This window comes from Artibeus jamaicensis, unplaced genomic scaffold (genome assembly GCF_021234435.1).
Source record: "Artibeus jamaicensis isolate MK-2021 breed Jamaican fruit bat unplaced genomic scaffold, CSHL_Jam_final contig_332, whole genome shotgun sequence".
NCBI lineage: Eukaryota > Metazoa > Chordata > Mammalia > Chiroptera > Phyllostomidae > Artibeus > Artibeus jamaicensis.
In genome coordinates, this window is record NW_026521788.1 from 37990337 (window position 1) to 38017072 (window position 26736).

At 36.0% G+C, this 26736-nt stretch overlaps 1 protein-coding gene across 3 annotated transcripts in view; it reads left to right on the forward strand.

The window, feature by feature from the left end:
- The window catches only part of BMPR1A (bone morphogenetic protein receptor type 1A), a 176034-nt gene that overhangs the window by 119051 nt on the left and 30247 nt on the right, over window positions 1-26736 (forward strand). For all 3 annotated transcript variants that reach the window (XM_053663845.1, XM_053663844.1, XM_037163360.2), the window contains 3 exons: window positions 13206-13424; window positions 20272-20434; window positions 22233-22335. In XM_053663845.1, the coding sequence (XP_053519820.1) occupies window positions 13358-13424; window positions 20272-20434; window positions 22233-22335 (333 nt within the window). In that variant the 5' untranslated portion in view covers window positions 13206-13357. The remainder of the gene's footprint in view (window positions 1-13205; window positions 13425-20271; window positions 20435-22232; window positions 22336-26736) is intronic.

Sequence of the window (26736 nt, forward strand, 5' to 3'; positions counted from 1 at the left end):
GCACCAGGTTTAAACCCGTATGAATCTGGTGATCACCCTCGCCCTTACCTGATGACTCACTGAGAACCTTTCATATGCAACTCACGTACTGGCAGAAGTTCCTTGAGTGAGTGGGCCTAACAAGCAGCCCAAAGGTGGAGGTGGATTTTGGTGTTCTTTCAGACTTTTGCTGACTTGCCCCTGGTCCCAGTGCTGGTAAAAGCTATCCTTGATGTGCAGCTTTGTTGTTATCATACACACCCAGGCCCAGCAGAGGCAGCCACAAATTGTAATCGTTTTGTAGCTCCAAACAGGTTGCCCAGGGACAGTCATAGGCAGTGTCTGACTTTGGTCTGCACCTGAGTCCCTCCTAAGAGGCCCCAGAACCAACATATCCAGGGACCAGCTTGAGACAACATCAGAGCAGGACTGAATTAACTTCATTGGTAGAATATCCAAAGGGATTATTTCAGCAGGCACCAGAAGCTGCTGAGACAGATTCTGCTCCTAGTGGTCAGCACCTGCATAGCAGCTTGTACACTGTGGTTAGGATTGAATCTCACAGTAAGCCAGCCTGAGGGTCAGCTCCACATGGGAACAGGCCAATAGCAGTCAAGACTCAATTCCAACAGGAGTTCCCATGTAACCCACACAAGGGTCATTCTTGGAGTAGGTGACTGTGCCATGGAGTCCAACAAGACACCTATTGCATAAGGCTACCCTACCCAAAGTGGGATTTGTATGTACCTAATATGTAGAAACACACATAAAGAAGCAGCCAAAATGGGACAACAAAGAAACATATCCAAAATGAAAGAACAGGAGAAATCTCTGGAAATAGCTAAATAAAATGGAGGCAAGTAACTTACCAGAAATGTAGTTCAAAAGAATGCTTATAAGGATGCTCAAAAAACTTAGAACTACAACAACATGAAAAAGGATATAGAAACCATAAATAAGTCAGAAATGGAGAATACAATATGTGAAATGAAAACACAAGAAGGAATAAACAGTAAGTTGGATAAAACAGAGGATCATATAGGGATTTGGAAGATAAGGTAGCAGAACACACACAAACAGCAGCAAAAAGGAAAAACAGTTTTCAAGTTGAGGATAGTTTAAAGCTTTCTTGGGACAACATGAAGTGAACCAAAACCTGTGTTATAGGGTACCAGAGGTAAAAAGAGTGAGCAAGGGATTGAAAACCAACTTGAATAAATAATGATGGGAAACTTCCCTAACTTAATATAGGAAGGGCACACAAGTCCAGGAAGCACAGAGTCCTAAATAAGATGAACCCAAAGAGACCAAACCAATATACATCATAATTAAAATGCCAAAGGTTAAAGACAGAGAGAGAATCTTGAAAGCAGCAAGAGAAGAGCAGTTACCTACAAGGGAGCTTCCATAAGACTTTCAACTGATTTTTCAACAGAAACATTTCAAGCTGGAAGGAATAGGCATGAAATATTCAAGTGATATAAAGCAAGGATGATCCAAAATCAAGACAACGTTTATTTTATTTATTTATTTATTTATTTATTTATTTATTTAAAATTTATTTATTTTAATTGTTCAAGTACAGTTTTATCTCTTTTACTTCATCCCAGCTCACCACCACCCTCCAGAGTTCCCCACCTCCCTCCCGTTTCCATCCCCCTTAGTTTTTGTCTGTGTGTCCTTCATACTTGTTCCTATAAACCCTTCTTCCCCTTTTCCCCTGAAATTCCCTCCCCTCTCTTCTCTGGTCCCTATCAGCCTGTTCTCTGTTTCAGTGTCTTTGGTTATATTTTGCTTGCTTGTTTGTTTTGTTGTTTAAGTTCCTGTTAACGGTGAGATCAAGACTACTTTTAAATGATAGCCTTGGCTATCGTTTTTTTTAAATGATATTTAAAATTTGGCTATTTAAAATGGAAGGAGAAATAAAGAACTTCCCAGACATGAGAAAGCTAAAGGAGTTTGTTACTAAGAAACCAATATTGCAGGAAATCTTAAAGGGCCTTCTTGAAGAAGAAAGACAAGAATAAAGTTTTAAAAATGAATGGTAATAGATACATGCCTATCAATAGTCACTTTACCTTTTTTAAAAGATTTTATTTATTTTTTAGAGAGAGGGGAAGAGAAGGAGAGAGAGAGGGAGAGATTTCAACATGTGGTTGCCTCTCGACTGCCCTGTACTAGGGACCTGGCCTGCAATCCAGGCTCAGTTCACTGAGCTACACCAGTCAGGGTCAATAATCACTTTAAATGTAAATGGCTTAAATGCTTCATTCAAATGGCATAGGGTAGTTGAACAGATAGGGAAGCAAAACTAAGATATATGCCGTCTACAAGAGACCCACCTCAAAACGCATATACACTTAAAAATAAAGGGATAGGAAAAATATTTCATACAAATAGAAATGAAAAAGAAGGTGGAATAGCAGTGCCTTTATATCTGACAAAATATATAAAGGCTATATTAAGAGACAAAGAAGGATACTACATAATGATAAAGGGAGAGATCCAACAAGAGGATATAACTCTTATAAACATTTATGCACATACAGTCATAGTAAGGGACTTCAATACCTCACTTATATCATTGGATACATCTTCTAGACAGAAAATCAACAAGGAAATGGCAGCCTTAAATCGCACACTAGACAAGATGTATTTTTTGTATTAAAATATTTATTTATTTTTAGACAGAGGGGAAGGGGAGGAAAATGAGAAAGAGAGAAACATCAGCGCGTGGTTGACTCTTCCATGCTGCCTACTGGGAACCTGGCTCACAACCGAGTCATGTGCCCTGACTGGGAATCAAATCTGCGACTCTTTGTTTCGTAGCCTGCACTCAATCCACTGAGCTACACCAGCCAGGGCAAGACGGATTTTTTATTTTCAGATAATTTCACTCCAAAGCAGCAGTATATACATTGTTTTCAAGTGCATGTGGTACATTTTCTAGGATAAAACCCATGTTAGGACACAAAACATCTGTAAATTTAAGAAGATTGAAAACACGCATTTTTTTGGATCACGATGGCATAAAACTAGAAATCAAACACAGTGAAAATAAACTCAAAAACATTCGAACATAAGGTTAAATAGTATGTTATGAAACAATGAATGGATGACCAATGAGATCAAAGAAGAAATTAAAAATTACCTGGAAACGAATGAGAGTGAACACTCAGCCATCAAAAACTATGGGATACAGCAAAAGCAGTCATGAGAGGGAACTTTGTAGCCTTACAGGCCTATGTCAAAAAGAAACAGAAACCTCACATAATCCATCTCTATACATAAAACAACTAGAAAAAGAACAAGAAAAACCCAGAGTAACTAGAAGGAAGGAAATAAGGTCAGAGGGGAAATAAATGGTATAGAGACTAAAAAAAAACAATTCAAAAGATCAGTGAAACCAGGAGGTGGTTCTTTCAAAAGATGAACAGAATTGATGAACCTTTAACCAGACTCACGAATAAACAGAGAGAACCCAAAGAAATAAAATCAGAAATTGAAAGAGGCAAAGTAACAACAGATAAAAGAAATACAAAGGATCGTAAGAAAATACAATGAATAACTATATCTCAACAAATTGGACAATCTCAGTGAAATGGACAAATACCTAGAAACATGCAGTCTTCCAAAACTGAATCAGGAAGAATCAGAAAGTGTGACTAGACTGATAACAACTAATGAAATTGAAGCAGTAATCAAAAAATGTCCCAGCAAACAAAAGTCCTAATTGGATGGCCTCACAGGCAAATTTTACCAAACATTCAAAGAACTAACACCTATCGTCCTCAAACTATTCCAAAAAATTTAAGAGGAGAGAAGCTGTTTTTTTTTTTTAAACAAGGCCACCATTATCCTTATTCCAACACTAGATGAAGACACTACAAAGAAAGAAAATTATAGGCCAGTATCTCTGATGAATATAGATGCTAAATCATCAACATTGTATTAGCAAATTGGATTCATCAATGCATTAAAAAAGATCATACACCTGCTGGCTGAGCAATGGACTCAGTGCCAACCTGCAGACCGAAAGTTTGCTGGTTCAGTTCCCAGTCAGGGCTCGTTCATGGGTTGTGGGCAGGTCCCCATGGGGGAAGTACAAGAGGCAAACCAGTCAGTGTTTCCTTCACACATTGATGTTTCCCTCTCTTTCTCCCTCCTTTTCCCTCTCTCTAAAAATTTTTTTAAAACTTTAAAAAATTACATGCCATAATCAAGTGGGTTTATTCTGGGGATGCAGGGTTTGTACAATATTTGCAAATCAGTAAGTGTGATACATACATTAAACAAAATGAAGGATAAAAATTGTATCAACAGACTTCCAGCCAATATGGAGGCATAGGTGGAAACACTGTGCCTGCTCAAACAACCGAGTTTATGAACAACAAATATTTAAAAACTGGAACAAAACCAAAACAGAAAATTAAACTGTACTGAAAAGTCCAACAACAACGAAACATTCATCCAGACTGGTAAGAGGGTCAGAGTCAGTGGCCGGCAGAGACAAAAAAGCGGGAGACCAACCCAGGTGCGGGGTGGCAAAGAGCAGACCCAGTGAGGGCCCAAGACGGTTCTATATTTCCCATACTATTCTTGCCCTCCCCCTATCTATTTTCTACCTACCATCTATGATACTTATTTTCTGTACCTTCTCCCCCCTTCTCCTCCTCCCACTCCCCTGTTGCTAACCCTTCATGTGATCTTCATTTCCATGGTTCTGCTCCTGATCTAGCTGTTCTCTTAGTTTGCTTTTGTTTTAGGTGTGGTTGTTAATTATTGTGAGTTTGCTGTCCTTTCACTGTTCATCTTTTTTATCTTCTTTTTCTTAGGTAAGTCCCTTTAACATTTCATATAATAAGGGCTTGGTGATGATGAACTCCTTGAACTTGACCTTAGCTGAGAAGCACTTTAACTGTTCTTCCATTCTAAATGAAAGCTTTGCTGGATAGAGCAATCTTGGATGTAGATCCTTACCTTTCATGACCTAAAATACTTCTTTCCAGCCCCTTCTTGCCTGTAAGGTGTCTTCTGAGAAATCTGCTGACAGTCTGCTGGGAACTCCTTTATAGGTGACTGTCCCCTTATCTCTTGCTGCTTCTAGGATTCTCTCCTTCATTTTAATCTTGGCTAATGTAATGATGATGTGCCTTGGTGTGTTCCTTCTTGGGTCCAACTTCTTTGGGACTCTCTGAACTTCCTGGATTTCCTGGAAGTCTATTGCCTTTGCCAGATTGGGGAAGTTCTCCTTTATTATTTGTTCAAGTAAGTTTTCCACTTGTCGCTCTTCCTTTTCCCCTTCTGGTACCCCTATAATTTGGATGTTGGAACGTGTAAAGATGTCCTGGATGTTCCTAAGCCTCTCCTCCTTTTTTTGAATTCTTGTTTCTTCATCCTTTTCTGTTTGGTCATTTTTTTCCTCATTCTGGTCCACTCCTTTGATTTGAGTTTCAGTTTCCTTTCCATTACTATTGGTTTCCTGTGTATTTCCCTTCATTTCAATTAGTTTAGCCTTCATATGTTCCTCTAATTTGTGACTAAAATCAACTAGTTCTGTGACCATTCTTATCATCAGTGTTTTGAACTGCGCATCTCAGTGTTTTGAACTGCGCATCTGAAAGTTTGGCTATTTCTTCATTGCTTAGATTTATCAGCTCAGGGGCTCTGAGTTGTTTTTGAGCCATGTTTTGATCTGTTCGTGCCTGTTACATATGAGGAGCGGAGCCTTAGGTGTTCACCAGGGCGGAGCCACCCACGTCGCTGTATTGTGACGCTGTAGGTGGAGGCAGGGTCAGAGAGGGTCAGTGGCAGTTCCCTCTGCTGCTTCCTGCCACTGGAGCCTGCGTGGTCCATCTCACTGCTAGCTCCTTTACCGGTTTATCTGCGTGGGAATATGTGACCGTGATCAGCCCTCCCTCAGTCGGTCCACTAGCTTGCGCCCTCAGTGGGTCCACCTGCTTTTCCACACCTGGGATCAGCCCACCGCTGCTGGCGCGCCTGGGTCTCGTGCCAGGGTCGGTCTGGCGGATCTTTTCTGCCCAACCCTGCTCTGCTGATGGCTCTGCTCCTCTTACCATTTTGGCTGAAGGGTTTGTTGTTTTCAGACTTCCATGTAGTTCAATTTTCTGTGGTTTGGCTGCGTTTTTGTTGCTAAAACTTTGTTGTTTTTAAACTTGGTTGTGGGAGAAGATACAGTGCTTCTACCTATGCCTCCGTCTTGGCAGAAGTCTCCTAGTAGCACTTTTATAGACCGATAATGAACACTCAGAAGGAGAAACAAAGAAAGCAATCCCATTTCACATTGCAACAACAATAAAAATAAAGTACTTAGGAATAAACTTAAGTAAGGAGATAAAGACCTGTACTCAGAAAACTACAGGATATTGAAGAAAGAGAGGAAGACACAAACAAGTGGAAGCATATACCATGTTCATGGATTAGAAGAATTAACATCATTAAAATGTCCATACTTCCCAAAGCAATTTATAGACTCAGTGCAATTCCTATTAAAATACCAACAGCATATTTCACAGATGTAGAACAAATATTCCAAAAATTTGTATGTAATCATAAAAGAGCCCTAGTAGTCTGAGTAGTCTTGAGAAAGATTAACAAAGTTGGAAGGATCACAATACTGGATATCAGACTATACTGAAAAAGCCATAGTAATCAAAATAGCCTGGTACTTGCACAAGAGCAGACATATAGTTCAGTGAAACAGAACAGAGAACTCAGGAATCCACCCAAGTCTTTATAGTCAATTAATACTTGAGAAAGCAGGCCAAAACCTATGATGGGGTAAAAATAGTTTCTTCAGTAAGTGGTGTTGGGAATATTGGATTGGTACATCCAAAAAATGAAAATAGACCACCAAGTTACACCATACACAAGAATAAACTCAAAATAGATAAAAGACTTAAGTTACAAAACCATAAAAATCGTAGAAGAAAACATAGGCAGTAAAATCTAATGTAGGAATATTTTTGCTGATACATCTATGACAAGGGAGACAAAGGAAAAAATAAATCTGCATTAAACTAAAAAGCTCTGCACAGCTAAAGAAACCATCAGAATGAAAAGGGAACCCACTGTATCAGAGAACATATCTGCCCCTGACACATCTGTTAAATAAGAAGTTAATTTCCCAAATAGAGAACTTTTTCAATTCAATGCCAGGAAGACAATCAAATTTAAAAATGGGCAAAGAATCCAAGGGACATACAGATAGCCCATAGGCATATGAAAAGATGTTCAACATTACTAAGCATCAGAGAGATGCAAATTAAAACCACAATGAGATATTACCAGACACCTGCCAAAATGGTAATCATCAATAAATCAACTAACAACATTTGCTGGCAAGGATATGGAGAAAATGGAGCCCTGGTGTACTATTGGTAGGACTGCAGGTTGGTGTAGTCTCTGTGAAAAGCTGAGGTATATACCTCAAAATTGAAAATAGAACTGCCTTTTGACCCACTGATTCCACTTCTGGCAATATATCCAAAGAAACCTGAAACAGTAATTTGAAAGAATATGTGTGCTCTTATGTTCATTGTAGCATTGTTTATAAGAGCCAAGATTTGGAAGCAGCCCAAGTCACCATCAGTAAATAAGTGGATAAAAAAAGCTCTGGTACATTTATCCAGTGGGATCCCACTCTCAGCAGTTAAAAAAGAAAAAAGGAAAATTTAAGCTTTTGCAGCAGCATGGACATCCTTATAGATGTGTTATTGTAAATTAAATAAATGAGAGAATGGCAAATACCACATGACTCCACATATATGGAATCCTTTAAAGAAAATAAACAAAATAGAAACAGAGTCATAGATACAGAGAACAGACTGGCAGCTGTTAAAGTGGAGCGGGAAGGGGGCCTGGGTGAAAAGGGGGAAAGGATTAAGTGCCCCCCTCAAAAAAACACCTCACAGACGCAGACAACAACAGTATGGTAATCCCAACAGTGGGATAGCAAGAGGTAGGAGAGGATAAAAGGAGGTGATAAATGGTGATGGGAGGAGACTTGACTTGGGGTGGTTAATACAATACATTATACAGATGATGTATTATAGAATTGGACCCCTGAAATCATACAATTTTATTAACCAATATTATCACAATAAAGCAATAAAAAGTGTCAAATTTTTAAATGAGGTTTGTTGATATATTTTAAAAGCAAAGCATACTTTTGGTTACTTTCTTGAAAGAAATATGTTAGTATATTATCCAGTTAGTTTTTTTAGACTATATTTATCTTATACTTTTATTGTTATATTCTGACCTAACTATGGTTTCTAGATGTCTGTCTTTGATTGACTATGCAGTAACTTACAGTAATTAGGCTTTTATTATTTCAGCAAATTTCTCATAATGACTATTATAGCAACTATCTATTTCTGCCCAACATTACCCCAAAATTTAGCAGCATAATACAACCAACGCTTTGTGAAGATCAGGAATCCACCAGGGCTTACCTGGATGGTTCTAATTTATGGTGAAGATGAATTGTGGTTTAGATGTCTGTGAAGCTGCTGCAGTCACCTAAAGCTTCTTGGGTGCTGTTGGATCCATCCATGACCTAGGTGACTAACTCCCTTGGCTGTTGGCATGAGGCCTAGGTTTTTTGCCACATAGGCCTCGCTGTGAGGCTGCTTGAGTGTCATTATGACATTTAACCTGGCTTCCCTCTGAAAGAGTATTTCAAGAAGCAATCTCTGAAGTGCCTTTTAGAATCTAGCCTTGGAAGTTACATTTATTTGTTTCCATTTTATTTGTTAGAAGTGGGAATTCATGGGAGGGAATTAGGATCCTCTTTTTGAAGGTAGTATTAGCATTTGTGGACATTTTAGATCATGCAATGCAAATATCAATGTATGGTTGCCTCTTGTGTGTCCCCTGCTGGGAACTGGCCTGCAACCCAGGTATGTGCCCTGACTGGGAATCAAACCATGGTTGCTTGATTTCCAGGCCCGTGCTCAATCCACTGAGCTACACCAGCCAGGGCTTTTTTTTTTCCGGTATATATTTTTTTAACTGTGAAAAAAATAATCACTTATGAACTGTAGTTTGTAGTCTCGCTGTGGTAATATAAACTGTATTATTACTGTTCGTGATGGCCCCTGGACCATGAATTTATTTTATCAGTGAATGCCAGATACATACATATGATGTTAATGCTTTTATTAATCTGATTTTTAAATGAACACTGGTGTTTGGGGCCCTCTTGGTTCTTAGAAGGCCATTTCACACAGAGTCATCACTTTAAATCTCTTTCTATACAATTTGCATAACAGATTTATATCGTCAGTTCCAAATGTTTCCTTTAAGGTTCAGAACCAAATGCTTTTAGACATTCCCTTTGTTCCAAAATTGAATCCCTCATCTCTTCTCATTCCTTTAAAAATCCACTTGTCCCCACTACACATACTTGCTCATGCCAGAAATGGAAGGATCTTCTTTGACTCTTCACTTCCCCACATCTAATCTGTTACCAAATCCTACTGAGTCTATTTTTTAAGTATATCTTGAATTCAGCCACTGTAGCACTTCCACTGCCCTAATGTTATCTACCATCATACCTCTCCTAAACTCCTACAGTACCCTTCTCACTAGTCTATTTGCTTCTGTTTTTGTCTTTTCCAGTCCATGACATAGAAACCAGATAATTGCCTTCCCATCCCCCTTAGATTTAAATTCCAACTCCTTCATATGATCTTGCCTAACTTGGTTTTTGTATTTTGTCTCTTCAGCCTCACCTTCCACCACACTACCCCTCATTCTGAACATTGTTCTTTCCTCTTCCCTGCCTCAGGATCTTTGCACAGGTTATTCCTTATGCCTAAACACTAGCTCCCCTTTTGTTTTTAGCTAACTCTTACTCTTCAGATCTCAACTTAAATGTCGCTTTTCATTATTCTCTTGACCTCTCCATTCAGTTTAGATCACTCACTCACTCAAATCGCTCCAGGACCTAGCACTTTTCCTTCTTTGATGCTGCAAGTTACAGTCATTTGTATTGTCCTGCTTGATGTCTGAATATCTTGTCTTGTTTCATGACTATGAACTCCGTGAAAGCTGGGTTTATTTTGCTCTCATCACTCTATTCTTGTTAAGAGAATCATGCATATAATAGGCATGTTAATAAACAGTAAATTAACATTCAGTGTCAAGAATACTGTTCACACAGGATTTCAGAGTTGGAAGGCATCTGATGAATCATTGAATTAGTGTAGTCTCATTTCCATCATGCCTGTCATGTCATTGACGAAAGTGCATTCATACTTTCTTTCTTTGATACTCTTGAGAGCAAAGACCTCCAGTCCTTTCACTTGTATCTCAAGTATAGTCATTTCTCTATAATTTTTGTTCTTGTCATTCTTCTCTAAGGTTTTTAAGAGGCCCAACCAGGTGGCATAAAGTAAGGTAGTTACTTACCCTCTTTGATTATAGCAGTGTGCTTCCATCAGTGCTTGATAAGATTGACTAATGTCTTAGCAATTGTCATAAGTACTGATGCATAGTGAGCTTATAATCATAAAATTTTTCTTTTAATAATTAGGGATTTTCATTGTTAAGTTACAAATGGGGGATTTGAAATCATTTTTACCTTTAGACCTTCCTTGGCCAATAGCTGTTCTCCACATAAGTTATTACAGGTTTTTTAGTCTATAAAAATTTTTTGCAGATTGGATTGTCATAGATAGCACCTGTTATTTCCTGTGCCCAGTTGGTAAGTGTGTTATAAACATGTATGCAATGAGGAAATTTGTATTGAGCACCTACTCTGTACCCCTCTCTAAAATACTTTATAATGTGTAGTTTACATAATGTTATGTACATAAAATATCCAGCAGGCAATCAGTATAGGCAGTTAACATCTGGACTCTGGAATCAGATCTTCTTGATTAGAATTATAGTGCTGCCACTTAGCAACTGTTTGATCTTTGACAAATTTCTTACTTTATATCAATTTCCTCACCTGTAAAATTAAGTAATAATTGTACCTATCTTATATGGTAGTTGTAATGAGTTGATACATATATTCAAAGCATTTATAATGCTGCCATGAATATGTGTTAGCTGTCATCTAACTCAGTTTTCAAAATAACTGTTAATAATATAATTCCAGTTTTACAGATGAGGAAACTCATCCAGAGATGTTAGGTTACTTCTTTAAGGCAGATCCAGGATTTGAACTGTACCCAGAGTAGCAGAGTGACAGATATTTATGTCACTTTGGAAGGATTCACACATAATACTTTTTGCTCTGAGAGGGACTGTGAGTGTGGCAGGCACTTCAACCACCCTACAAGGTACCTTGGTTGTACCTCTAATGAGACAAGACCACGTTTTAGGTTTAAATAAATTGATGAAGAAACTGACACTGAAAGATGGAATCAATCATAGCAATCAGTTTCCTGCCCAAGACTGTGAGCTCCTTGAAACAGAAGTCATGCTCATATTCTTTTTTCTAGGGCCTTACACTTACAGATAAATATGTACTCAAGAATGTTGTTGGTGAATGAGTGAATGAATTAGTAAGGAAAAGTTTGGGGGAGTGAGAGCTAGAGCTGGTAAGGGAAGCAGAATGATGCCAGAGGGTTTCTGGTGCGGGTGACTATACAGAGAGCTTCACCCTTCACTGTGATAGCAAGTGGAAGGAGGAAGAGGCAGGTCTAAAGGAGTCAGAAGGAAAGTTAGTGAGTTTGATTTAGACAGGTAGGCTTATAATCCTAGTAGAGATACTTAATAGGCAAATAGAAATAAAGAGAGAGAGAACAGGGTTGGATATATACTGGAAACTTGAATTTGGAACTTGGAACAAATGTCCCTGGAATCATAATTTTATAATGCCAACTTTCCCCAAGCAATAGTATTGTCACATTGTAGGTGTTATTTTGTGATTATTTTGGACTTTACATTTTACTCTCTCAGCACAGTGTATATGGGAAGCAAATTAATTCTATAGTAGAGAAGTGAGAAATTGTAGATTTTTAGAACTATGCCCCATATATAAAATGTACAATATAAATGATATCTCACCATAAACCTTATTTCCTTAATATTGTAAGTGCCTTTGGAGAGCTAGTAAAAGTGAAAAATTCTTAGGTAGGTGAAATAGAAAGCTAAGGTTGTTTATGATAGAAATTATGCCAGCATTGTGTCATACATAAACAAAATCTTTTTCATTTAAGAATAGTGCAGGCTGGCCTTAACTGTTGTGGCTTAGTGGGTTGGGCTTCCTCCTGCAAACAAGAAGGTTGCTGGTTGGATTCCTGTCAAGGCCACGTACCTTGGTCCTGTTTGGGGCATGCAAGAGGCAATGGTACATTGATGGTTCTCTTCCTTTCTCACTCTCTCCCTTTCTCTGTCTCTGAAAACAAACAAACAAATAAAATTTTTGAGAATTTAGGCTGGAGTCAATAAAATCAAATTGCCTGAACCAATAGGATGGAAAAGAAAACAGATTCACATTTACACAAACTAGCCTTTTTTTGTGTGTTACCTGTTTATTTTATTTTATTTTTTTTTTTTATTTAGTTATTTTTCAAGTACATTTTTTTGTCTATTTCTCCGTTTATTTTATAATTGCTGAATCTTAAATGGAGAGGTTATGTTTCACCTCATCCATATTAAAAGCTCAATTTTATTCTAATAAAGACAGATTTGCAGTATTTTAAGAAAATAATTTTATTTAAGGGACATTTCTATTGGTTTTGCTTTAATGATAATGCATTCGGCATATTTAAGTGTGATTTTCTAGGTAGGCTTTCTCTTCTGTCTATAGAATAAATTATTAGAAAGATCCAAGACATTTTTATCACATCTACTAGGATTTGAAAGATTATTAAGATGAATAATATAGTATTTTAAATTCAACTTTTCCTGTTTTGTTCTTAATATATTTAGAAATTTTCTTGGCAGTTAAAAAATAATTATTTTAGTGCAGCCAGATTAGACCGTTGATATTATTTAGTATATTTTTCATGTTTTACATATGGTTAATCTAAGGTCAGGGGAGGTGATTACCCATTACTAAATTATTTAAACTTTTGTATTATAGTGCCTTTTTAAAAAAGAAAAAAGAAACAAAGATAGCTTTAGTCTTTAAAAACATATTTCATTGTTAAAAGTTATGTTTGGGCATTTGTTTTTTCTCTTTGTTTTTGAAAACTTCAGAATTCAGTCATATTCATTACCTTTTTCATATTTTTGTCTTTCAGGAGTCAGGAAAAAGCAGTGGAAATTGGAGTCACTGTAAAGTCATTAAGACCTTTTACAAGAAAATCTCACTGAATAAAAGTCTTCTAAATTAGTGGCATAACAAGACCAGTTATTACAGGTGACAGTGTACAGGAAACATTAAAATTGAACAATGACTCAGCTATATATTTACATCAGATTGTTGGGAGCCTATCTGTTCATCATTTCTCATGTTCAAGGTAAGCCACTGTTCATTTAAGCAATCTTATCTTTTTAAATAATTTATTTCTGTATCTCAAAAAGCATTTTTTTCTTACTGCTCTTTCAGCTCATGTACTTTTTGATTACTTAGGCCCATTATCACAGTATAATTTTTAACTAAGTTGGCAAAGAACAGATATCCCAAATAAATTTTGAACTTGACTGTGATAGAAATATTTTCAAGTATTTGTAAAATCTCAGCCTCTCTGAACTTATTCTCTTATTCATGACATAGGTGTTATGATATGTAGTGTCAGGTCTTGTGAGGATTGAATGAGATAAAGTATAAAATAAAGTACTTGACCTATTGCCTAAGGCACAGAGTAATTAGATACTTAAGACTTAATGGTAGTTTAAAACTCATGTCTTCTTTAAAGTACAGTAAGGAATAAATGTAAATAACTTAAAAAATCATTGTTGTTAAAAGACTTCAGAAATATAAATGGCACTTATGTATGCTGAGTACTAGAATTTCTTCATTAAGTACTCGGTTTTTTTTATGACCCATATTTAATATTACTCTGGTGTGTTCATAGCTTGGAACTTTCAAACAGGAAGTTATGATAACTCTTAAAATCAAATGGACTGTATTTGCATATGAGCTTTTTTCCTGTATGATTTAATCAGGACAATATTTTAAACTAAAAAGAAAGTACTATTTTGCAAAAGGATTTCAGATACAACTTGCTGGACATCTTTATTATGTTAAGTTTATGACAATAGATTACTCATTCATGTTTTGTTCATTGTGATAATGGATTAATATCTACTAACAAGAAAAAAGATGATTAACAGCATAATTTTTTTTATATTTTCACTTTAAACCGTAAACATAATAATGAATTCTATAGCTTCTTTGTATTTTGTCCTAGGTATGCTACCCTTCTTATTACAATGCTCAGAATACAAAGCCCTCTTGTAAAAAGCCACATTTTAAATGAAATACATTATTTAATAAAACACCTTTATTTTAGCATCTGTAGTCCTTTTAGCAGCTGTTGTTTGGAACATGAGTTAAATAAATAACATTCATATCTGCTACCTCGCTACCCGGTAATCTCTGTTTAGTATTTACAAAATACTTAATCTATGTAGATCACACAGAGTCAGTATGGTACAAGATTCTCATTCTCCATCCTGATTCAGGTTGTTCTATACTTAACTTTTTTAGATGACATAATTTGGTAACTAATTATCAGGCATAAGTGGAAAATCTTAATTAGAATTATATTTCTCTGACAAAGAACAAAATTTGTTATATTCATTTCAAAAAGGATTAGTTTGTAGTAGCTTTAAATGGTAAGATAAAAACATTTGCTCTTAAAGAAAAGAAAGAACTACAACCAGTGTAGAGGGGGAAGCCAATGAAGGAAAAATGGTATTTTCAGAGATTACTAGGTAGGATTGCAGACTAATGTTAATGGAAGTAATTTGACTTTTGCCCCATCTTTATCTTGAGTTTTGTCTTGAAAAAATAAGTTTTCCCTGGCTGGTGTAGCTCAGTGGATTGAGCGCGAGCCTGAGAACCAAAGGATTGTGGTTCGATTCCCAGTCAGGGCACGTGCCTGGGTTGCAGGCCAGTTCCCAGCAGGGACCAGTTCCCAGCAGGGGACGCATGAAAGGCAACCATACATTGATGTTTCTCTCCTTCCCTTCCCCTCTAAAGATAAATAAATAAAATCTTTATAAAAATTTTAAAAACTGCCTCTCTTTCATTTAAAAAAAGTTTTCTTGTACCTTGTTAGCAAATGGAGATAATAATACTTATCCTAAATAAAAACAGTAATATTTTGAGCACCAAACATTTTGATATAGATTAAAGTACTTTTACATTGAGATAAAGTTACTCAAGTTGCAACAGAAGAATGTCATCTGATTGTTAGTCCTTGTTTTTGACATGAGTTACCTTTAAGTTAAAATTACCTAATAGTGACATAAATAAATAGAAATTTATTTATTTGTTTTACATAGATGATAGATGTTTTATGGTATTCATTCAATAGTTGAGTAGTATCAAGACTGACATCTCTGTAATTTTCTTGACTTTTCCCTCCGGGTTATAAAATGGCTGCTATTATTTGCATTGGGGGAAGGGGAAAATGGCCTCAGCTGGACCTTATATCAAGAAAGCAAAAGTGTTCCCAGAAATTAACCTCCCACCAGCTGACTTTGTCTTATTTTATTGGTTAAACTGAGACACTTGCTAGGGTTACTGGGAAACAGAATTGCTACAGTCAGCTTAGGTTACTAGCTAAATCCACTGCCTAGGGTTGGACACGTTACCTACCCCCAGGCTAAGTCAGAATTCTATTAGCTAGGAAAACCAGAAGGGATGGAGGAATAGAAAATCCACTGGGCAACTAAAAGAGTCCGAAACAGATTTTATCTTTTTTTTTTTTTCAATCAAGTGAGATGTTTTCAGCATTCAGTAACAAAAGCCCAGAATAAAGTAGCTTAAACAATTAGGAAAATTTAATATCACACATCAAAAAGTCTGAACATAGGAGTACTCCAAGTAATTAATTCCTTAGCTCTTCCAGTTCTTTTTCTATTTAAGCTGTGCTCTTCTCCATACAGCAATTTTAGCCATAGTTTAACTCACTTGATGGCCACAGTGGCTGCTGAGGGGCTAGGTATAATGTGCAGATGTAGAAACTGAACTGACAACATTCAGTGTAAGAAGAGAGTTGGATGTCCCCTTTTACTTGGTAAAGAAATCTTTTCCCAGGTACCTCCATACAGCAAACTTCCTTCTAATTTTATCTGGCAGAATTTAGTCTATACTCTTGTATAAACAATGGCTGGGGGGATGGAACTAAAATTGAGATTAGACAGTTATCTCTACTGAGGGTAGGGCTGTGCCTCCCTGGGTCACACAAAGGAGGAGCAAACACTTAAAAAAATGTGTGTAAGCCCTGGCTGGTGTGGCTCAGTGGATTGATCACGGGCCTGTGAAGCAGAGGGTCACTGGTTCGATTCCCAGTCAGGGCACATGCCTGGATTGCAGGCCAGGTCCCCAGTAGGGGGCGTGTGAGAGGCAGCCACACATTGATGTTTCTCTCCCTCTCTTTCCCTCTCTCTAAAAATATATAAATAAATAATTTTAAAAAGTGTGTGTGTGCGCAGCCACCAAGGTAAAGGGGAATAAAACAATTAACAGCTATCTGTTGTCTGTGTTTGTCTACCTAGCATCGTGCATACCATTTCTCACAGGTACATACTAAAAGTGCTCGTGTTGATGTGATATATTCAATTCCTTCTCACAGGAATTTATAATGCAGAGTTTCATCTGCCCAGTGTACTCAGCTACTAATCCACAACTTTTGGGTTGTATGCAGCATTCTCTATCAGGTTCAGATGTGATTCTTCTTGGTCCAGCAGTGCATGTCTAAGAGAGAAATTATTGATGCCCAACACACCCAGTATTTAATGATGAGGAAGAAATAGGGTCAGTACTATATAAGCTAGCTCCCAATCAGAGGAAGAAAGACTTGCAAAAAACCTTCAGTAATCATTGCTCTATAGCACATAGAGTAAGGAAAACTACCGTTGTTGGTTACTTTGTACATGCAGTGCATTGATATCCCATTGGTCTCTCCTGTCTTTTGCCTTCTGATCCCTCTTGTAGATATTTTATCTTAAGGATAGGGAAGAGGGAGTTCCTCTTCTTTATCCAAAAGAATCCAAGAAATTGCTGGGAAGGTAGGAAAAATTATTAAACAGGAATGAAAATTCAGTAAAATCAGTGATGCCAAAAGCTTCTACTAAGGACAAAGGAGCCTGGTGTAAATGCACCTATTTATATAGTCACTTGTATCTTTCAGCTGTGTGTGTGTGTGTTTCTAAGTATGTAAGCTATGACATATTTTTTGCATGTGTTTGTCTTGAAATATGATATATAGCCCCAGCCACCCCATGTCTCTTCATTTTATACTTTTGTAAACACAGGACTTGTGATTGGGAACTGACAGAGGCCAGTGTGCCTGAGCATGATAGAGGGGTGCTGAGAATTGATGTTGGAGAGGTAGATACACAGAATCCAAATCCTGTTGGGCCTTATTCAATAGGCATGGTGAAGGAGGTTGGATTTTATTCTGAGTGTATATGAAGGCATTAATTGTTTTTTTTTAATGTTTTATTATTTATGCCATTACAGTTGTTGCAATCCCCCCTCCTTCCCTCTCCACCCTGCTACTCCCTCAGGCAATCCCCACACCAGTTGTCCATGTCCACAGGTCATGTATATATTAATAGGTTTTAAGCAGTGGAGTGACAGGATCAGCTTTGTGTTTATAAGATAATTGTTTGCTGTGTGGGAAAGGGATTGGAGGGGCCAAGAAGAGAAGTATTGGATGGAGATCAGTATCTGGAAGTGGCATAATATAAAAGGCCTAGGTAATAACAGTGGAGTTGGAGGAAAAAATTAGATATACAGGGTCTGGTAGAAGTAATGCTATTGAGTATGATTGGTAGGGTACATGAATGTCTTGCATGAGACGAACAGAAATTCAAACATTTCACCTAAAATGTTACATGGTGTGCTTGAGCATGAAACTGTTATGTTACAGAATTACATGCTTATGATTTTGTAATAAAAGATTTTTATGTAATGAAAGGGGCATTATTTGTGCCAGACCCTGTATTTTAGAAGTTAAGCCAAAAGACTGCAGGAGGACCATGTTAGAGGAGAAAAGATAGGAGTTCCATTTTGGAAAAGTTAATTTTGAGTTACTTAAGGAAGTCAAGGCTGGAGGGGTAAATCAAGGAACCATCAAAAAAAGATCTGGTTAAACCATGGGAATGGGTGCTGTTACCTAAGGAGAGAGTACAGAGAGGCTTTTGCTAGTTTTTTGGGGTTTTTTGTGGTTTTTTTTTTTTTGCATCCATGCCTTAGCAGAATCTTACAATTTTAAGATATGGTTCAGATTCCATTGATTTTTGACACCCTAAGATAAATCAGCTTCCTCCTTTGTTTGTATAACACCTTTGTATTGTATCACTCTTCACATTGTGTTTATTTAGGTGCTTATCACTCCCTCCCTGTCACCTTCACCTTCCGAGTTTCTTAAAGATCAGATCAGTTTCTAGAACTCAGTACCTTGCATGCACATACTAAGCCTCTAATTAGTGCTTTGTTAGATATTTGGGATCTTATAAATCCCAGATGCACGGAATTGTAATTTGTTTTTATCTCTTAAATTGAGATACTTTTCTAGGAAGTTATGTTTGCTAATGATCATATAACTTTGAATTTTTCAGGTACTAGTAATCTCTTAGTATAATCTTTGTTATTAGTAATATTTTTACTTGCATGCTATTTTATATTTAATTAAGTCTTTTATTATATATCCATTTGATCTGTATGTAACCTGATTTGAATTGGGCAGGTATTATTACCTTTTTTTTTGATAGATAAAGACTTGAGGTTCAGAAAGTTAACTTATCTTTGGACATAATCAGGACTTGAACCTTTAACTTTACTACTTCAGCATTATTTCTACCACACTGTACTACTTTTTCTGTGTCATTAGATTTTTGAAAAATTAATAGCATGTGATACATTATTTGCCATTTGTTCTCTGTAGTTAAATTGATGCTTTCTTCATTGCAATAGGATTTTAAAGCTAGTTATGTGACCTCAGATGTCCTCCAGTTGTATGGTCTTATTGAGTAACATGGCTTATCCGTAATCCAGCTAGCTAAATTGTGATAGAACCATAATAGACCAGAATCCAGGTTCTTCTTATTTCCAGCTCAGTGGATTTCTTCCCTTCCTTCCCCACCTTCCCCTACTTAATTTTATAGTTGACGTTCTTAACATAAACAAAGTCTTTAAGTTTTATAGTAATTTAGGGGATTAAGTGAAGATTATTAAAATTCAAGGTGTGTAATCACTAAAACTTAGCAGCACATTCTTTTTGTATTATCAGTGCAAATATATGTGTTATTTTTTTTCTCTTTTTAATAGTTTATCTCACCAGTCTGGCTAAGTTTAAAGTCAGGTCTAAACTATTAAAACTTGAACCACTTATTTAACATTTTTCATTAAAAACCCAATTCTCTTAATGTTTCATACCTGTTTGGCTCTACATTTTATTCAACTCTAGCAGATTTCAGCCATTCATAGGGAAGAAGGAATTACTAAAACATTTAGTTCTCTTCTGCTTCAGCCTGAAAGATTCAGTACCAAATATGGCAGTAGCTGTCTAGTAGCTGTCATTTGAAGCTACTAGACTCTAATGGGAGAATAGCCTTCAGTTTCTGGCAGCAGATTCTGGATTTGAACCCATGACCTTGAGATAAAAGGCACCAGATAATATTAGTCCCCATGTTCTCACAATTTCCTTACTTAAGCAATTAAAGTCCAAAGTAAGATGCTTAGTAACTCCACTTCTGTATAAAGGCACAAATAAAGGACTTATTTTTTTAAGCTAGTCACAAGTTTTGAACCAAAGAATTTAAGAAAAGAAACATATTTTCTGTTTTTTAATCATTAAAGCTATGACTGCCTTCTGTGAAATTGCTTCCATGTACCTTTCTTAAGTTATGACCATATTCTACCTTGTGCTATTGTTTGTCTTTCACCAATGCAAAAATTATGGTGTTGTCAAGTCCATATATCCCATAATACCTGGAATAGTAGTTCTGTGTATAATAGGTTATTAATAAATGTCTGTTATTTGTGTATATGAAATATACTTTTAATTAAAGATACACATGACCTGTAGTTACTATGATAAGAAAGCTTAGAAACTTTTCTTGTTGAAAACTGAAATCAAAGAATTAGCTTTTCAGAAATGGTTTGAATTTCATATATGATTACAGGGCAGAATCTGGACAGTATGCTCCATGGTACTGGAATGAAATCAGACTCCGAGCAGAAAAAGTCAGAAAATGGAGTAACCTTAGCACCAGAAGATACCTTGCCCTTTTTAAAGTGCTATTGCTCAGGACACTGCCCTGATGATGCTATTAATAACACGTGCATGTAAGTATTTTATGCAGCCTTTCTTAAAGTTAGGAAAATAGGGTTGCATTTAATGCTATTTTTGCAACCCTATAAATGCTATAAATGCAATGATATTTACATTGTCTACGGTTTTTTTTTCTTTAACTTTATAATGTCTTCCAAAGAGCTGAAAGCTTTTTGTTCTATATAGAGGAACATTTATTACTATTGGTTAATGGTTACTTTCTTAGAGTAACATTGTAATACAGCTTTTTAACAAGATAAGATTGTAGTCTTTGTCTAACATTTAGAGTTTATTTAATGATTTCTTTATCATAAAGTCATTGATATTCATTGAGAATTTGGGGCTTACCAAAAAGAAAACATGAAAATTCCACCAAAACCTCATAATTTTAAATTGTCTGAAATATTTTACAGATATGTAAGAATGATATTATGATGTTTAATTTTGTTATCTTCTTACAAGCAGACTCCCCAATCCAAATCTGATTTATATAACCAGTTTAATTTTCCTGCTTAATTTTATGTTCACTTTTCAACACATTATATATGACTATGTAATTCTATTCCATATTTGAAGAATTGGTTTACTAGCCAAAAAAGAATCCCCTGAGCACCTCAATCTCATCAGTCAATTAATTGTCTCCCTCTATAAAGATAATAATCAATGTCTTATTTTGTACTTTCCTAATAATTGTATGCTCTTTGAATGTGACCAGATATAAACCATAAATGTTTACATGTAAAATCTTGAAATTATATGATGGCTCTTTACATCCTAAATTGGTTATTTGTCCTCTGATGGTGGTTGACTTTATTGGGACAGGCTGGGCAATCTGTGCCATTGGATATTGCTCCCCACTTTATCAACAAGTAATTTCTTGCCACACTTCTCATCCATAGTGCCTGTCTGATACGTGTAGGCTGTTTGATAATGACTGAGTAACCCCAAGTAAAACTGAATCATCAATTTTATCTGAATTTCACCCCACACTTAACATTTTCTCTGAACAGAAAACTAAACTTCTGTGAGATTCTGTTAAGTAGAAGCAATACACTTACTCTGATACAAAGAGTAAGTAGGAGCATACAAAAAGCTTTTAGAAGTTTTTTTCTATCCATTAAAGTGTAAATAAATATTAGGAGAAAACTCCAGGATACTGTTACATTATATAATATTAATAAAATTTCATTAAATACAAGTACATTTATGTAAATTTCTTGAAAATTCATCTAGTTCTTCCTTTTTATGTTCAGTAAAAAATGCCTCTTAAGATCTTAGTCTTTTTTAAAATATACTTTGTTACTAAGTCTGTTTTTACTTCACAGGAAAGTTGTGAGTATTTATTATTGTGTACAGTATGTGAACACTGAACATTTTATGAATTTAAAAAGTTTTTTTTTAATTATGTTTTTAAACTTAAGATGATTGACTTTATAAAATTTCACACATCAACTTTCTGTAATCACGTGACTATAATTATCAAAGAGAGGTTACATAATGAATGGTACTTGGATGACTTGTTTAATAGGAATCCTTTTCCACCTGACATAAGGTTCTTAGTGGGTCTTTGGGTTTTAGTTCAGCTATGACAACTTTCTTTTGCCTTAAAACCTGTGTGCCTTGCCAATTAATCACATGTGAATGCAATTTTAATTTAAAAAACAAGGTACCTGGTCACATTCAAACTCATTTTAATCAGTACTTTCTGATACTATGTTTTGTTTTGTTTTTGTTTCTGTTTTTGGTTTTTTGTTTGTTTTTTGTTTTTGTTTTTAGTTTTTTAGAGTTTTATTTTTGTTTTCATTTTTTTAGAACTAATGGGCATTGCTTTGCCATCATAGAAGAAGATGACCAGGGAGAAACCACATTAGCTTCAGGGTGTATGAAATATGAAGGATCTGATTTTCAGTGTAAGGTAAGATCTAATGTGGGGCCCAGGAAATAAAGAAGGGAGGGACCACTAAAAAAGTACTGACTTCCCCCAGGAGAGGTGTGCCTGGTCTGTACCTTGGTTTATGCTCTTGAAGCAAACATATTTGGGGAAGCTTAGGTTTCACTTCAAGTAAAATACGATTGTGGTAAGTGAAGTTCCAGATTACTTTTTAAAAGTATTAAATTATTCTTTTTTAAATTGTAATGGCTGCAAAGTGATATTGTCACTCTTATTTGTGGATTATGAAAATCAAAATATTTTAGGTGATGGGCAGTAACCTTTGTATCACGTTCTGAGACAACTTAGAAATGGTAAATCCTTGTAAGGAGATCTCAGTGGAGTTTTTTTTTTAACAACAGCAGCAAAGGAATTGGTATTGGTAATAATTTATGAGCATCCTGGTGGCACTCTTGGTTATAAACCTAATCTTTTTAAAATTCTGTGTAGTAGCAGAGGGGAGGGAGATAATAGGGGAAAGAAAAGGAAGGGTCAAGTCGGAGAACATGTGTAAAGGACCCATGGACAAAGACAACAGGGGGTGGGGTGGGGATTAAATGTGGGAGGTAGGGGAGAGTAATGGGGGGAAAACGGGGACAACTGTAATTGAGCAACAATAAAAAAATTTTTTTTAATTCTGTGTAGTAATTTCCCCCTAGGGAACCTGCCAGTGTTTTTGAAAAGCTGCTCCAGATAGAACTATTGGTACACAACAAATTTAGGCCTTGGTTATTTTAGAAAATTACTTGAATAATTTAGAAATTCTCAGGATTGACAGAAACCTTAAAGGTTGTATGTTTCAACCTCTTGGCTGATGTTTGGAATCTACCCCTTCCCCCACTCTACCCACACAGTGCATTCCATAAATTTTGTATGTGTTATACCTCTAGTGACAGGGACTCACTAACCTCCCAAAGACCACCTGTTTCATCTGTAAAATGAACTGACTTGATCCTGAGAAAGCTTGTCCTCCCAATGACTGCAAATGTATCTTCCTTCCTGCCCCTTTGGGCCATAGAGGACAAATCTAATCCCCCTTTTAATGTGATAGCCTTTTACTATACAAAGAAAGCTGTTGGGGGATTTTTTTGGTTTGTTTGGTTTGTTTTTGTCCTGATTTCTTCCCCATCCGTTCTAGTGTTTGCCCATAAAAAAATAATGACTTTTCACAAAGTTCACAATGACTTCAGCTATTTCTTATATGATCAGATTTAGAGTTACTCTCCAGAGAGTAGGTCATTCCTTTCCTTTTTTCTAAATATAGCCAAATCTCATGTTAGATGTTCGTCACCCAATATTCTAGAAACATTGAGCTCTGTCAGCTGAAATGCCCATGTCTTTCACTTATGCTACTGCTGAGCCACATCTCTTTCATTCTTTATTGGTGGTGTTGGCTTCTTTACACAAATGAGTATACAGGAATGGAATGTTTGCTATACAGTTGTAACATACTTGTCTGTGTTAAATTTCATTATATTAGAATTAGTCCTTTGCTGTAATTTGTCAAAATTTGGGGGAATGCTGATTTGTTTTTTTTTTCTTCTAGTGCAGTTTTATGCCTTTTGTATATTTATCAACCACATGTACTATAAATTTCTTTAAAAATATTGAAGAAATATGCAGTCACTTAAAAAATACTGAATAAAGCTGTGGTTAGAGAACTGAGCTTAGCAGTAGCAGCTAGTGTGTCTTGCAGGCCCCCTGAGCTAGCCATGTCCCAAACTGAATTCACCAATGTAAGTTAGTTGTTAAGTTTGACAGTCTGCATTTAAATCCATACGCTCCCTCTTACTAGCTGTGAAACTTTGGGGAAGGAGTTTTACTTTTGTTTTCTCATCTGTAAGGATCAGATGAGATGCATATATGTAGAATTTTAGCACAAGCAGCACATACAATAGTAAGGGCTTAATAAATTTTGCTTTTAGCATATTGATGATGTAACTGAGCAGTCTTAAAGCTGGGTTACACGTATTAATGGATACATACAGACTACATTACGCAAGAATCACATAGGCACATGGGTAGTTTTTTTTTTTTATAAATTTTTTTAAAACATTTTTTTTTAAGATTTTATTTATTTATCTTTAGAGGGGAAGGGAAGGAGAGAGGGAGAGAAACATCAATGTATGGTTGCCTTTCGTGCATCCCCTGCTGGGAACTGGCCTGCAGGGAACCTGCCTGCAACCCTGGTATGTGCCCTGACTGGGAATCGAACCTTGATTGTCTGGTTCGCAGGCCCGCGCTCAATCCACTGAGCTACATCAGCCAGGGCGGCACATGGGTAGTTTAAAGGAAATCAATTTACAGATCCTAAACTTCCATATGTCCTATTGCTTAATATTGACCTGCCTAAGAACAGAGCCTCTAAAGCAATTCCTCTTTTTCTTCCCTTTTACTGTCACCCTTTTCCCAGTTTAAAGATCAAAGGCCTTGAATGTAAAATCTCAGGTTACCAAGTAAGGTTGTAATTTGAGATTTCATTGTGACTGTGGGGAAAGTGGGGATATCAGATATTTCCATGTCAGGTGGTTTTCAGATTTTTTGCTTTCAACAAAATTGCTTGGTTAATGAAAATAATTTTTGATAATAGGATCATTGTCGGGGTTTAAGATATGATTGGAAGGTCTTTATAACAGACTCTTCCATTATCATCTTTGTATTTATGTGAATAAAGTATCTAGAAAAATAGGGATAAAAATAGTGCCAAACTTTCTTATTTCACCAATAAGAAATACTTTTCTGTGAATTTAAGAACTAATTTCATCCATTATATAATCAGTAATTTTTTCTTTTAATGTTAGTATTTTAATAAAGATTATAAACATATATATTGTTTTGACCTATTTTATACCAAAAAGAATGATGATGATAAGTCAAACCAGAGTAATTTTTAAGACTTAAAGATATATTGTCACAGGAAATAAAAAACAGTAATTTATATTTACATATTTTTGATATGGAGAATTATGTATCAAAATATATTACTGGGGAATCTTATTGTGGGGGATGTGAAAAGGAAATAGGAATTCAATGAGGAAAAGGAACACTAACATTCCTAATTGTTAAACATTTCTTCGTTTTTTTAATTAGTGGTAAGTAGGTGTCAGATTGTTACATTATTTAATTATTAATTCTACTGAATAGACTTAAGAATGATATAACAGTTTTATTTTAAAATATCATTGTGTACAGCAAGCCAAAAGTTATTAATGAAAAATTTTAGGTATCACTCTAAAAATATGTGGGAGAAGGGATACATTGTTTAATTTTACCCTGAGCCTTTTCTCCCAGTGCTTTTACACATACAACTGCATAGGGATCAGAATAGATTCAAATGAGAATCACCCTGCTTGGCCCAGACTTGCCATGCCACGGTTTCTGTTAGTAAATCTAGCTTATTCTGTTTCTTTCTATACGATGAATTTTTTCTAAGAAATTGCTTGCCATTCCTTACAGTTTGACTTCATTTCCTTTTTCATGTACCACTCCCTCACCCCCTCCTGTCCAAGCTCACTGAATCTCCTATTTCATGAATTTCAAGTGAGTTTTTCCCTCACAAGGGTTTTTACTGCCCATATAAATCTGTAGATACAAATGGACTTGGTTGGAAGAGGGGAGGGAAGGAATGGGAAAGGAAAGGTTGTGTCAGCCAACTTCATTATCTAGACACTCCTGACTTTTGCCTACTCAGTTAACCTACATAAGAAGGATGTAAGGTGGGTTTGATGTTCCTTATTTTTGGTAAAATCATATTGAGTCTTCCAGGGGTTTACAGGCATTTTTGGCTTTCTGGAACCTTGATTAGGATCCATGCCAAGTTCACTAGAGGAAGAAGAATTAATTTATTGAATATTTGCTGTTTGCATTTAATATGCTGGGTACTTGGTATATTATACCTCATTTCCTGCCAGTTACCCTGTAAAACATATTTTTTATCCTCCATTTTACAGCAGAGGAAACTAAATCCAGAGAGAAGTAAGTTTATTGCTCATGGTCACAAAGTTTAGTAAGTGGCAAAGCTAGGATTTAAGCTATTTTATTCCAGAGTTTTCCATAATACCATGTTGCCTCGAATCTTATTGGTAAAGTCTATTTTCTTTCCCATTTAGAAAAGAAATAATAACATTTAGCTATCTAGTTTCTAACACTCCTTGTTTTAAAAATCTTTAAATTGTATCTTTCTGCCATCTGACAAGTGCTGTCATCTTCCTGTGATATCATTCACCTAGGTTAAAAGATAGAAGTTTTATAGAGTTATATAAAACAGTGAGGATCTCATAGAGCTATTAAAAACATTGTAGGATCTCTTTCACACATCTGGGATATCAGTTCCCACTTACTGGTGTTGTGTCTACCTTCTCCATTCTTACAATCATTCTTGGTAGA